The sequence below is a fragment of the Antrostomus carolinensis genome, unplaced genomic scaffold (assembly GCF_000700745.2).
Source record: "Antrostomus carolinensis isolate BGI_N321 unplaced genomic scaffold, ASM70074v2 scaffold39968, whole genome shotgun sequence".
Lineage (NCBI taxonomy): Eukaryota > Metazoa > Chordata > Aves > Caprimulgiformes > Caprimulgidae > Antrostomus > Antrostomus carolinensis.
In genome coordinates, this window is record NW_010335766.1 from 8,062 (window position 1) to 21,731 (window position 13,670).

A 13,670-nucleotide genomic window follows, 5' to 3' on the forward strand; every position below is an offset into this window, starting at 1 on the left:
CCTCCTCTACCTTCCTTTCTACTGGGCTGTCGTTTAGGGTGACTGGAATACTTCTCAAGTCATGTGCAGCCGGATTCTGTTAGCCAACCACTTCTGTTTGTTCTAGTGGATGAACAGCTTGGATACTGCAATGGCCACGATTTTCAAAGTCACACAGTTTGTCTTGCAGACCCCAGCACTGGGTCATCCAGTAAGTGTTTTTGTCAATGATCTTATATGCCTTTGAAAGCAGTTGTTGTCTTTACATACTTTAATTATACTTTAATTCTTTTTTTCCCTTCCAAGCATCATCTTAACGTCTGACAGGCTCCCGTGGTTGGAAACAATGGTTTTGGATGATCTACCTAACTTAAAAGATACATATGCCTCCTTGTACTCCTCAGCTATGGAAGACTTAGAGGTGGATTTTGATTCAGGACTGGAGGAAGATGAACTGAAACAGGAGGCTGCTCCTGAGGATTCTACAATCTTTGTAGCTTTTAAAGGAAATATAGATGACAGAGACTTTGAGCAGAAACTAGAAATCATATTGGAGAATGTGCCTGGCCTTTTACACATGGGTAATGTACCTTTTGTCATTCTTCAACTGTCCTTAAAGTATTTATTTCTGTACAAAGAAATAGATTATATTGTTTTTGAGTTACTTAGTTTGTAATAGTATTTATTTGGGTTATTCTTAGGGAATTTGGGAGCTGTTCTTCTCAGAGACACAGAGTACAAGTTTCTGTAGTTGTTTTATTGTTTAAAACTGATTGCGTTAGTGAGTTCATTTATTCCTATGGAGTTCCCATGTTTTACTTGTTGTTTTTTCTTTCATTTCCCTCCATTACGCATTGCTCTGTTATATGAAAGTGAAACCAAGCTTGTCCTCCCAGGGGATGTCTTTTACTACCAAACCCATACAATTCAAACCACTGCAGTTCATCTGAAAATAGGTTCACCCTCGAGCAACTGTGTCAGTTCAAGATGTTACTGTCCCGTTGCTGCTACATTGGCCTACCCCTGCCTGATCATTTGTGTTTTTTTCTGATGGAGGACATGGAGTGCTCTGCGTGCCCACCAAGATCTGGGGACAGCTGTGTAGCTATTGAGTGATAACAGGCTTTTTGGGACAATAACATCTTTTACCAGTGCATCTAGATCTGGAAGAAGACATCCATCCACTGTTTGAGCATCTGTGCAAAGGGTCTTATGATGATCACTTACAGCTGCTCATTTACTTAGTCTTGCTTGTACGAGTACAATCTTTCTTTATAGACAGCCCTCCCTTGGTAAGGGTGGAGTGTTGTGGTGGTTTGGGATCAATACTGTGCTCCCTTCCCCCCGCCAGTGTTCCCAGCAGTGCATCTCATCTGCTGTTACTTGAATGGTCAGGTTAACAGCTTAATTTCTTGCCATTAGTATAGTTTGCTATAGAAACGGACAAAGCCAGGCGAGTTGCCTTAAGTGTGGTGGTAGGAACACGTAACCAGAAGAGCTGTGGAGACTGGGACCAGAGCAGCAATGATCTGTCTTGCTGATGTCATGTAAGGGCAGTGTGAAAGCCACAGAATTGCCTGTACACTCCCTCTCTCCTTCTTTCTGCTATTTGTGAACCAAGCTTTTGCTGATAACTGTGGGTCCCTGCACGCTGCTCTTCTATCGCATGGTCGTTTGAAATCACACCATGCAGTGAAGCCACCACCTTTCTTCTTCAGGCAGACAGTCTTTGTGTTTAAACCAAAACTAATTTCTAGGTTAGGTTTTAAAATGATCATTGCGTTGCTTGTTTTTTCAATAATGTAAAATACCTTTTCAGAAAAATAACCCATGACTTATGAATAACCAACCTGAATGTCCTTGTTACCTTGTTCTTTTCTTTGCATTTTTTCCCAGTTGTAGTCAGTTGTGTCCAGTCTGGCCTCAGTTGTCAAGGTCCTTGCCATTATCCCTCGGGGAGATAAAATGCTGGGATAAGACAAAAATACTATGAAGAAATAACACTGTTTTGAGCTGTATCTTATAAACAGTTGGAAGTAGACATAAAACTAACAGATAGTTACTGGTGTAAAAGGATATGTGTTGACACCATAGATTAATTGTGTAGTTTTTGAATGGAAACGAATTCAATCTGTAGCTGTACGTAGTTACCTTTGTTATATGGAGGCATCTGCGTGCTGTGTTTGTTACAAATATTAATGGCAGGATTCATAAACATGATTCAGACCTCAGCTGAGAAAGCAGATTTCTAAAATTAGTGTCAAAATTAACTTGAAAATTATTAATGTGACAAGTTATTTAAACTGATTCAGAGCAAAATAGGATTCAGAATGTTGAGTTAGTAAATAACTTCAGTTTAGACTTAGCAGATGCAGTGTTTGAAAAACAAGAAACGGGGGTACTCATATCTAGAAATACTGAAACTGCTAATGCAATTTTTATATGTAAAACGTTGGAACATTAGTAACAGTAAATATAGGACTGGTCAGACCTCCACAAAAGGAGGTTTTAAAACGGATTCTGTCATGTTTCCAGTCAAAAACATGTTTATAAGTAGAAAGAGGGTGAATTTAATGATACTGTTACTGTGGCAGCAGGAGGGACTTGGTGAATTAAGGACAAGAGATTCCTAAATAGGAGTGAGTTATTGGCGTTCTTAAGTGGCGTGTTCTTCAGAATCAAAAAGTTAGCAGACTTTTAGTAAATCTGATATTACAGGGGAAGAACTAGATGATTAAAATTTGTGCCAGTGTTTACTGTTTTCAAAGGGACTTTTTCAGAAAGCTAGAAACTGGAAGCTTAGAAACCTGTATGAGGAGTATCTTTTTAATTATCCTTAAATGCATTTTGTAGCAGTAATTTAGTTGGGTACCACTCAGATAAATACATCCAACGTGACTGCCCTACCTTTTTACTAATTCCCATCTACTAGTTTTAAAACACCTGATCTAGGTAGAAACACTCATATGTAGAATATATTGTCAGAAAACCTGCAACTAAATACTTGGCATGACTTCAATATGCTTTTTTGCAGTGGGTTGAACATACCTATTCCAAAAAATTAAATAATATGGTAGAAATTAATGACATACTGCTAGGATTGTGTTGGCACTGGCCTTTCTGAAAAGAAGTGGTTTCACAAGTGTTCATAGAGCGAATATTTAAAGAATGAGGGTTTTATTCTTGTATTCAGTTTTTTCACACATCCATCTGGTTCACGAACAGATTTGTTATATCTGTTTTATTAGATATTTTCATATCTTTGCAAAGCAGTTTATCCTCAGAATATTTCAATTTTTGAGTAATATTATGAAGTTTTTGTGTTGGCTATGGTGTTGGTTTATCAATTGGGTAGATTTTATATTGCTGGTTTTTGGAAAATGCCTGAAGTGGTTTGGCAGGATCCATCACTGTGTGCCTGTGCTGGAGAAGTCTCTTCTACCTGAGACTAACCACTGATGATTTTCAAAGCCAAATAATTGTTTCAGTTTTTTCAGCTGTGCTTTTTTACTAAGTTACCTCATCATACTTGTTTAAAAACTGCCTTTGTGCTGACTCGGGCCATTTTCCTTTTAAGAATCCAACAAGTTAAAACTGCAGAAGGTAGAGCCTTGGAACAGTGTCCGCGTTACGTTCAATATACCCCGTGAGGCTGCTGAGCGGCTGCGAATTCTGGCTCAGAATAATAACCAACAGCTTCGTGACCTGGGAATTCTCTCCGTTCAAATTGAAGGTATTTCACACCTAATTTGTTTCCAAAGGCATTAAGCTAAATTTTAAGTATACTCAACAAGCGATTTTATGTACTTGGCTAAAGTTGCAAAACTTCTCATTTAGTAATTTGGAGAATTACTTCAGTGAAAAGATAGTGAAAGACTCTTTAAAGAACAGGTTGAATAATAAAAATGATAACTGAAAATCCTCTGAGCATCAGGAAGTCTCCTGAAAAACATTTTTTTGAGTGTTAGCTAGCAAAATGTGCCCTATTTTTTTTCCCCCAAATTGTTTCATATAAAGCTTTCTTAAAAACAAGTTTTCTGTGGATTTCACAATTAAAATATCCATTCTGGACAATTGTCCAAGAGCACACGGAGGATGAAACCAAGGGCATTTAGTGCTTGATGTGATGTTTTTCTTAAAATTGGAATCCAGAAGTTAAGGGTAGTATGATGCATAACTGTGCATTGTAGGTAAAGTTTGTCCTTCCTTCCTTGACATCTTTTAAATCTTTTTGAAAATGTCTGTAGTCTGCTTTTCTGTGTATCATTCAGTTCACCCAGACTGTGCGTTACTTTTAGGGGAAGGTGCTATCAATTTAGCTTTAGCTCAAAACAGAAGCCAAGATGTGAGAATCAACGGGCCCCTGGGAGCAAGCAACTTGGTGCGAATGGAAACGGGGTTTCCCATGCAAGGGGGACAAGGTAAATCCCTTTGATTTTTATTTATTTAGCTTTATATGTTTTTAAATTTGTTACTAGGCAATAATAAAATTTCACTGATTATAGCAACAGTTATTTGCAGCATTAAAATTGCCATTTTAATTAATGTGTGTTCTTGTTTCTGTACTGTCAAACCATGTCCCATATTATGTAAACTAAATAGTTGGCTGCATTTTGTCCCACAAACATTGGAGTGATCTGGGCGGGGCAGATTAGTTTGGTTTGGGCTTTTTTGAGGGTTTGGCAGTTGGTTTTTTTTAGGGTTCGGTAGTTTGGGTTTTTGTTTTGGCTTTGGTGTTTTGTTTTGGTTTGTTTTTTACATAAAGACTATAAAAGGAGATGAGTAGCACAGTGAATTCAATTTGAAATGTGCACAAGTTCCAGTTTTCTGTTTGGCTCCTTTTATGAAAATGAGTATAAGCCTTTATTCAGTGTACAATAATAAACTATTTTTTATTAAATCCATTATAATTATTGGAAGGACGGGATGCTGTCATTAGTCTCTCTTCTTATTTTCTGATAAACTTTTGAGATCTGACGATAGAGAATTAATTTTTGTGGAGAGGTGTAGTTTTATTAAACCACATTTTAGAGTATTGTACATGCGTGATAAGTAATTTTTAACTAGAAAAGTCAGATATAACAACAATATAACTAACAGGTCAGAAATAGAAACCATTTTTTAAAACAACAGCCTGTGGAAGTGAAACATTGAGATTTTTCTCTCTTACAACACCTTGGTGGCTTTGTAGTATCAGATTTTGCAAAAACCCTAGTACATGTGTAACTTTGATACAGTCTTGTCACTTGGTGACTTTAGTGGCAAGTCAGGCTCAAATAATTCAGGAGGCCACGGTGTTTCCTTCTGCAGCCTTTTTAAAGGTCTGGTGCTAAAGGAAAAGCTTCAACTCAACTTGTTTGTTTTATAACAGGGAATCTAAGCTTTCAGATGGAGATACATGTCCTCAGGTTATTTCAGAAAAACAATTCTTAAAGTCTAAAGAAATGTTTTATTAACAAATACTTTTTTCTTGTTAAAAAATCCCTAAAATTCTTCTCTACATAAAAACTACAAGACTTGATAATTTTTATTTTTATTTTTTAAGGTTTAATAAGAATGAGCAATGCTGCAGCTGTCATGATGTCCCAGAGTGGAAATGTGCCCTCCTCTATGGTGGCAAGTGGTGCTAGTGCTGAGCTGCAGCCAAGAACACCTCGGCCTTCCTCACAGCCAGGTGGTAAAACTTAGTCACAATACTGACCTGAAAATGTTCTTGAGTTTTTATTCTTTGACACACAGGCTTGAGCATGTACTCTTATAGAAGAGTACTCCAGAATTGTCCTGGAGTATTTCCCCTGCCCTTTCTGGGAGTTACTCTTCCTGTGGAACCTTCCCTGCCCCCATTAATCTGGTAAAACTGTTTAAATAATTTGGGTGCCTAGTGAGTTGCCAGCTTGCTTGGTATTTTATTCAAATGAGTGGAGCAGCGACAGTGGTATTTTTGCCATTGAACTGTTGTGACTGAGATTTGTGTTTAGCTAAAGGTAAGAGAAGGATTGGTTGAATCTGGCAGATGTCTCCAGTAGGAAGCAAATGCACCAGACTGAGCGCAAGTGGTTTTCAGAAGGGAGAGGTAGACTGGAAGTTTAGAGATTGGGGATCTGGGGGTTTGAACATTAGGGTTTATTCTGCACAGTTCTGTCAGTACAAGTTACTTGCATTTTGGGACTACAGAAAAAGACACGGGGTTATTACTTGCCATTCCATAAAATGGTGGCAGTTCTTCCAAATTCTGTAGATCTCTGCAGTGTTTAGTCTTACAGAGAGCTTTTTTCATAAAAAGTTTTAAATATTCTGGGAATGTTAGTTTATTATACTACTTTAATTCCTCTTTATGCCACTTTTTTTAACTGGTAGGGAAAATAGCCCCAACAAGTGGGTTATATGTACAAACTGGAGAACAAGAGGCTGGAGAGCAGCCCCACGGAAGGAGATCTGGGGGTCTGGGTTGATGGCAAGTTGAATACGAGTCAACAGTGTGCCCTGGCACCCAAAGGGGCCGATCGTGCCCTGGGTGCATCGAGTCCAGCATCACTAGCTGCCGAGGGAGGTGACTGTCCCACTCTGCACTGCACCGGTGTGGCCCCACCTCGAGGTCTGTGTGCGGTTTTGGGCGCCTCAATAGAAGATGGACATAGAACTATTAGAGCGTGTCTGGAGGAGGGCGACCAAGATGGTGAAGGGTCTCAAGGGCAAGACTCGGGAGGAGCGGCTGAGGTCACTTGGCTTGTTCAGCTTGGAGAAGAGAAGGCTGAAGGGTGCCCTCATCGCAGTCTACACCTTCCTCAAGGGTGGCAGTGGAGGGGGAAGCGCTGATCTCCTCTCTCTGGTGACCAGTGATAGGACACGGTGAAATGGAATGAAGCTGCATCAGGGGAAGTTCAGATTGGACATTCAGCAAAGGTCCTTCACTGAGAGAGTGGTCGGTCCCTGGAACAGGCTCCCCAGGGAAGCGGTCACAGCACCACGCCTGTCAGAGTTCCAGGAGCGTCTGGACAACACTCTTAGTCATATGGTTTAGTGTTAGGTAGTCCTGCGAGGAGCAGGGAGTTGGACTCAGTGATCCTTATGGGTCCCTTCCAACCTGAAGTGTTCTATGATTCTACGATTCTAAGTGCGTAGAAGGCTTACATTAGTCTGTAACAGCAAGGGCTGTAGAGCTATTGTGCTATGTTGTAGATGTTATAAATTGATAAAACCTGGCTTCTCAGGATTCCCAAGCATTTTGAAAACTTTTAGAGCATTGCCTCTTCTGTCTGTTGGAGAAATTGGAACACTGGAGCGTGAATTTTTATGCAGAGTAAGCAAATGCAAGCAAACGATTTACCCTTTCTTGTTTTGGGGTGGGTTTTGTTTACAGTAGGTTATTTTTTTTTACTTTTCTTTGCTATTTTAATAGATGCAATGGACCCACTCTTATCTGGGCTAAATATGCAGCAACAAAATCATCCATCTGGATCTTTAGCTCCCCAGCTCCATTCAATGCAGTCAGTTCCTGTAAACAGGCAGATGAACTCAGCCAACTTTCAGCAGCTACAGCAGCAGACGCAGTTGCAGACACGTCCTCCCCAGCCACATCAGCAGCCACAGCAGGGTATTCGACCTTCATTTACTTCACCAGCACAGGTTCCCGTTCCCCCTGGCTGGAACCAGCTTCCTTCTGGAGCACTTCAGCCTCCTCCAACCCAGGGAGCGTTGAATTCATTGACAGTAAACCAGGGTTGGAAAAAGGCCCCGTTGCCTGGACAAATGCAACAGCAACTTCAAGCAAGACCATCTCTAGCAACAGTACAAACTCCTACTCATCCTCCACCTCCATATCCTTTTGGAAGCCAGCAAGCTTCCCAGGCTCACTCAAACTTTCCCCAAATGAGCAATCCTGGCCAGTTTACTGCTCCTCAAATGAAAAGCCTTCAGGGAGGGCCCTCACGGGTTCCTACGCCACTACAACAACCCCACCTGACCAACAAGTCTCCTGCTTCCTCTCCCTCCTCCTTCCAGCAGGGATCTCCTGCATCATCTCCAACAGTTAACCAGACGCAGCAGCAGATGGGACCAAGGCCTCCCCAAAGTAGCACGCTTCCCCAGGGATTTCAGCAGCCTGTCAGTTCTCCTAGTCGCAATCCTATGGTGCAACAGGGGAATGTACCCCCCAACTTCATGGTGATGCAGCAGCAAAACCAAGGTCCACAAGGTTTACACCCTGGCTTAGGAGGTAAGAAGTACTGAGGTGTTCTTTTATTTTAAAAAGAAAAGAAACATAAAATGGCTAGAACTAATGTTGATGTTAGTTTTGAAAAGATTCTTTAAAAGACAGAGTAAAGGCACAGATTGAGGATGAAGTGGGTATGGTTGAATTGGCATCAGCATCACTTCATTTCTGCTGCCTGTCTCTGTCCTGCAGTGTCACAGCGATGACCTGAGGCTGGACTGTGGGCCACTGCAGAAGGAAATTGCTGTACGCAGCTGCTGGCTCTGACTGCCAGTCGTTCTCTTGGCAATTCTTCTGTTGCCTTTGAGCGAGTTCAGGATATTCAGAGATGCTGTGGGGTTTTTAGGTTTAGTTTAGTGTTGTTCTTTTTTCATGTGAGGAGAGTGATTTTTTTTTTTTTTTTTTTTTTTTTCTGAAAGAGGAGAGTGAGTGTGATAAAAACAAATGAACATTTTCCTTCTCTCTTCAGCTTCCTCTGTCAACATTTACATTTTCTGCTATGGAAGTGAGGCATTATTTTCCGTCTTCCTTTCTCAGTTGTAAATGTCTCTTCTTGACCCTGTCTTCATTTGTCATCAGTTTCTTCCCATATAAAAGAGAACTGAGCTATTTTTGCCATGCTGTTGTACTCCATATTCTAAAATGAAGAAGTCAAGGCATGTTTTACCTTCCCCTTTGTCTGTGTTGTCTTTAGTTTTCTCCTTGGACATCTGCACTCACATTTTTTACTTACTACTCCTAGAATTCTTCTCTAACAGTGAAGGAATTACATTTGTCAACCAAGATCTCTTTTGTGTCCTTGGTGTTTTTTTCCCTTGAACCTTTTGTAGTTCTGTGCCAGACTTGTATCACTCCTCTCTGCTCAGTCATTTGTTCATCTTTCTCTTGAATGGCTGCTCTCAGATACCCATACACAAACTCTTACTTAAGCCTTTAAAATACTTTATTTCTGTACTTATAAAATATAAGCCATATTCTTTGTCCACCTACACACACATATATATTTTTTATTGTACATCTGAAACCTGTCCAAAAAGCTGTAAGGAATACCCGCTTCTTGGTCTGCTGATCTGGACAAGCTTCTTGTTTTCACTGTTTGTACCATGGGTCTCATTTGAATTCAGATTAATCTGACTCATATTAATTGTCTCAGTTTCAAGGTTCTCCTCTTCCAGACTGTTCTTAGGATCTGCCAGTGCCCTGTACTTGGCATATCTTATCTTGTCTCCATCTGGAAGCAGTTAGTTATTATTTATTATAGTCACATTTCCCTACAAAAGGTTTGCCTCACCAGCCCTATGTGCCCATCAATTATTTCCTCTGGGTAGCATAGCCATGACCTCTAGATAGTATAACCCCTGTATTCTCCTTCCTTTCTAAGTAAACCTACTACGAACAAAACCCTACTTTTTTGAGCTAAATACCCCAAATAAACTATCAAAATACGTTATTTGGACTCATTGTAGACCTTACTGCTAAAATCAGTGATCCTGCTGTCAGCTGATTTACAAAGTAAGGATTCCATTGGTTTCAGCAAAGCTGAATTGCTTCCACTTGCTGAGATCTTTGCTTGGCTTCTGTGCATGCTCATTCCTTGCTGCAATTTGTATGTTAATTAAGTTGTAATTCTGGATCTTTCAATTTTTAAGCCATCTTGCATTTAAAGGTTTGATGTAAATGAATACATTCAAACACTTTCCATTTCACCTGGTTAATTTAGCAAATCAGAATTTATATTAGACTTGGAATAGACCAAGCTAACACTTTTTTTTTTTTTTTTCTCAGTTCAAACGTACCTATGTGCAAAACTTTAATTAAAGTTTAGCAAAATTAAAACAATAGTCCGGTGATGTTTCAAGAAGTTTATGTTCCATATTTGCAGTTGTGTCTTACTGTTTGACCTGTAAATTGATTCTCTTGAAATATTAACTACAAACCTACAAACAGATTAATTAACACAAGGGGTACAATTATGTATGCAATAAATCTGTAATTGTAGAAGGAACCAAAGTAAAATTCTGGCTGCGTATCATGGGTCAGAAAAATGAGGGAGGACAGGGTTGCTTCTTGGTCTGTGGCGCCACTCACTGTGTATTTGACAGTGAGTTAAAAAGAAGCACGTTCTGTTAAATCCATTTATGCTGCTGCTCATGTTGGTAGGTAGAGGGAAGGTTTTGCTCTCTGTCCCAAGGCAGTGGTGATGTTTTGATATGTCAAAGTGTGGGTGTTGTGCCAGATAAGGGCCTGATGGAATCACTCGCTCTTGCAGTAGGAATAGCAGGATCACTTCAATGAGCAGCCGTTCTGGACTCTGGACACGCTGTCTCCTGAGGTTACGTGAGGGTTGAGAAGTTATTTTGACTGTGTACACACAGCAGCAGTGCTAAGGGGCGCGTACGTGGTGTGTGATGGTGAGAGTTGTTGAGGGGCACATCACGGTAACAAAAATGCAAGTTATTTGTGTTTGCATACATGGAGTAAGCTAAGGGCCTGGTTAGAGCTGAGATGCAGCAGAGAAGAAAACAGCAAAACCATGTTACTGCAGTTTCTAGTTTCTCAAAAGTCAAACATGGACTCGACACCTTCTCTGTGGGGTAAGTTTTGTACTTAAATTATAGTTTGAACTGAGTCCTCGTAGCTTGTTAGGCAGAATTATTGCACAGATAAGAACTGTAAATGTCTTCAGTGGGTTTTGTATATTGGCAAAAATCACTTTCTGCCTAAATCTGTAATGGGGCATTACAGACTCAAAGGTATTCCTCCTATCATACTCCAATTTTCTCTTTATTTCCTTTCTGTTTTCCATACATACTAATAAGCAAACTCTTGTGTTCAGGAATACCCAAGCGCCTCCCCCCAGGGTTCTCTGCAGGCCAGGCTAACCAGAACTTCATGCAAGGTCAGGTGCCTTCCACAGCTCCAGGAACACCAGTGAACAGCGGAGCACCGCAGCTGCAAACGAGCCAAAACGTGCAGCACGCAGGTCTGTTTGGAATGTTTTTGCTTTTTTGTAGAAAATTATACTTTTACTTGTGTAACACAGACACCAAAGCATTAAACTCGTACCATGAATAGGTAGCTGGGGCTGCAGGGGCATTCTGTGCATGTTGCTAAATGAGGAGAAAAGCAGGAGGCTGCTCATGGTTTTTTGAACAACCCAGCTATTATTGATTAGGAATGTGATCCTGGACTTCTGATCCTAGAATCCAGAAGTATTTGTTAAGAAATTGAACAGAAGTAGCATCGAAATTTGGAGGCTGGAGGTAATAAAGATACAGCACAAAAGGAACTTTTGTCCAGAGGAAAAAAAAAAAAAGAAAGTGAATGCTATTATCTTAGAAGCAGAGCAACAAAATAATCTTCTTCTGCTTTGAAAAGATTATTAGTTCCTTTGAAGGCTCTGGAAGTCTACTTACAGTCAGTGCTGTAAAAATTAAATCTTTAGTTCACAAATGTCTCCATTTAACAATTTGATTATTAGTCTTTTGTCTAATAGACTTAGTAATCTAATAGACCTTGGTAATACCATTTCATGAGTACTCTATGCATATTTATTTTTTAACCCATTATAAGATAACCTCAGGGTTTGAAGCTTATATTGGATAAGTATTATTCTGCTGACTTAGGTGATATTATGGAAAGTTTTCAAACTTATGTACAGGTAACAGCAGAAATTAAATTTCTGTTGTGTGTTCTGTAGTGGGCAAGTACCCATCGAAGTGTTTATTTTGAGAAGTATGATGTTCTGTTTTGACACCTAACATGTACCTGTAAAATCAAATGTTGCATCACAGGACTGCAAATATGTTCCAGTTCATTGGAAAAAGGAAAACAATTTTAGCGTACTTCCTCAGTGTCAAAAGTTGTGAAAACTCTTACACCACTCCAATCAGTTTCTTACTGGCAACTTTCTTTTTTTTTTTTTTTTTTAGGTGGCCAAGGATCTGGACCTCCTCAAAATCAGATGCAAGCACCACATGGGCCACCAAATATGATGCAGACCAATCTAATGGGACTTCATGGGAATATGAACAACCAGCAGGCTGGTGCTAGTGGGGTGCCACAAGTTAACATGGGCAACATACAGGGACAGCCTCAGCAAGGACCACAGTCTCAGCTTATGGGAATGCATCAGCAAATTGTATCCTCCCAAGGACAGATGGTGAACATTCAGGCTCAGGGATCGCTGAACCCTCAAAACCAGATGATACTTTCTCGAACTCAGCTCATGCCACAAGGCCAAATGGTGGTGACACCACAAAACCAAAATCTCGGTCCTTCTCCACAAAGGATGACCCCACCAAAACAGATGATTCCCCAGCAAGGACAACAGATGATGTCTACACACAATCAGATGATGGGACCTCAGGGCCAGGTCTTGCTACAGCAAAACTCAATGATGGAACAGATGATGACCACTCAGATGCAAGGAAATAAACAGCCTTTTAGTACTCAAAACCAGTCCAATGTTATGACGGGGCCAGCTCAACTGATGAGAGGACCAACCCCAAACATGCAAGGAAACATGGTGCAGTTCTCTGGGCAGATGATGGCACAGCAGGGCTCTGTGAATGGTAATCCTTCTCAGGTTATGGGAATTCAAGGGCAAGTTTTACGACCCACTGGACCTGGTCCTCACATATCTCAGCAACTTGGGGATACTACTGCTACAACAAATAATGATGTGAACATGACGCAGATGTTACCTGATGTTCCCGTGCAGCAGCCAAACATGGTGCCTTCTCATATGCAAGCCATGCAAGGAAACAACAATGCTTCAGGGAGTCATTTCTCTGGCCACGGGCTGCCTTTCAGTACGGGGTTTAGTGGAACGCCAAATGGGAATCAGATTTCCTGTGGGCAGAATCCTGTTTTTCCTGTCAATAAAGATGTTACACTCACAAGTCCGCTCTTGGTTAACCTTCTACAAAGTGATATATCAGCAGGACACTTCGGTGTGAACAACAAACAAAATAATCAGAATGCCAACAAGCCGAAGAAGAAGAAGCCTCCAAGGAAGAAGAAGAATAATCAACAACTAGAACAAACAACGTAGGTTTAATATTACATTATTTTTGTAAGGGGTATGGGGAAGCTCCACAGGCAACTTGTCAATATTTTTTCAGCAAGTGTGGGGTGAGAAAGGACCTGTATTGTTTCATACTCTAGCAATATCTCTCAAGCGTTAAATGATAACCCACTGGCAAGTCTGCCACTGGAAAGTTTGTAAAAGATTAAAAAAAAATCCATGCAAATACCCCAGCTTGGTTATAAACCCAATTTACTGGGTGAAGGAAATGTCAGTGGGCACATGGTGCCACAGCCCTTGGAGGAGGAGGCTGCCCTTTTTTAAGCAGTCTGACAGCCATGACCAAAGGTTGGGAAGTACTTCCAGAAGAATTAGAAGCCTCCATATAACATGTGCAGTAGAGACTTTTGGGGGCTTGTTTCTGGAATTATAAATATATCCTGACATGTT

The 13,670-nt window shown here is 40.5% G+C and overlaps 1 protein-coding gene across 1 annotated transcript; it reads left to right on the forward strand.

Annotated features, from left to right (window-relative positions):
- Positions 1 to 304: 304 nt before the first annotated feature.
- On the forward strand, positions 305 to 13,243 carry LOC104530153 (nuclear receptor coactivator 6; the record flags this gene model as incomplete). Its single annotated transcript, XM_010174657.2, has 7 exons — positions 305 to 560; positions 3,557 to 3,712; positions 4,278 to 4,400; positions 5,525 to 5,653; positions 7,379 to 8,194; positions 11,028 to 11,174; positions 12,124 to 13,243. Coding segments are annotated over exons 1-7 (2,726 nt in total), but the record flags the coding sequence as incomplete, so codon positions are not given.
- Between the last annotated feature and the right edge of the window lie 427 nt (positions 13,244 to 13,670).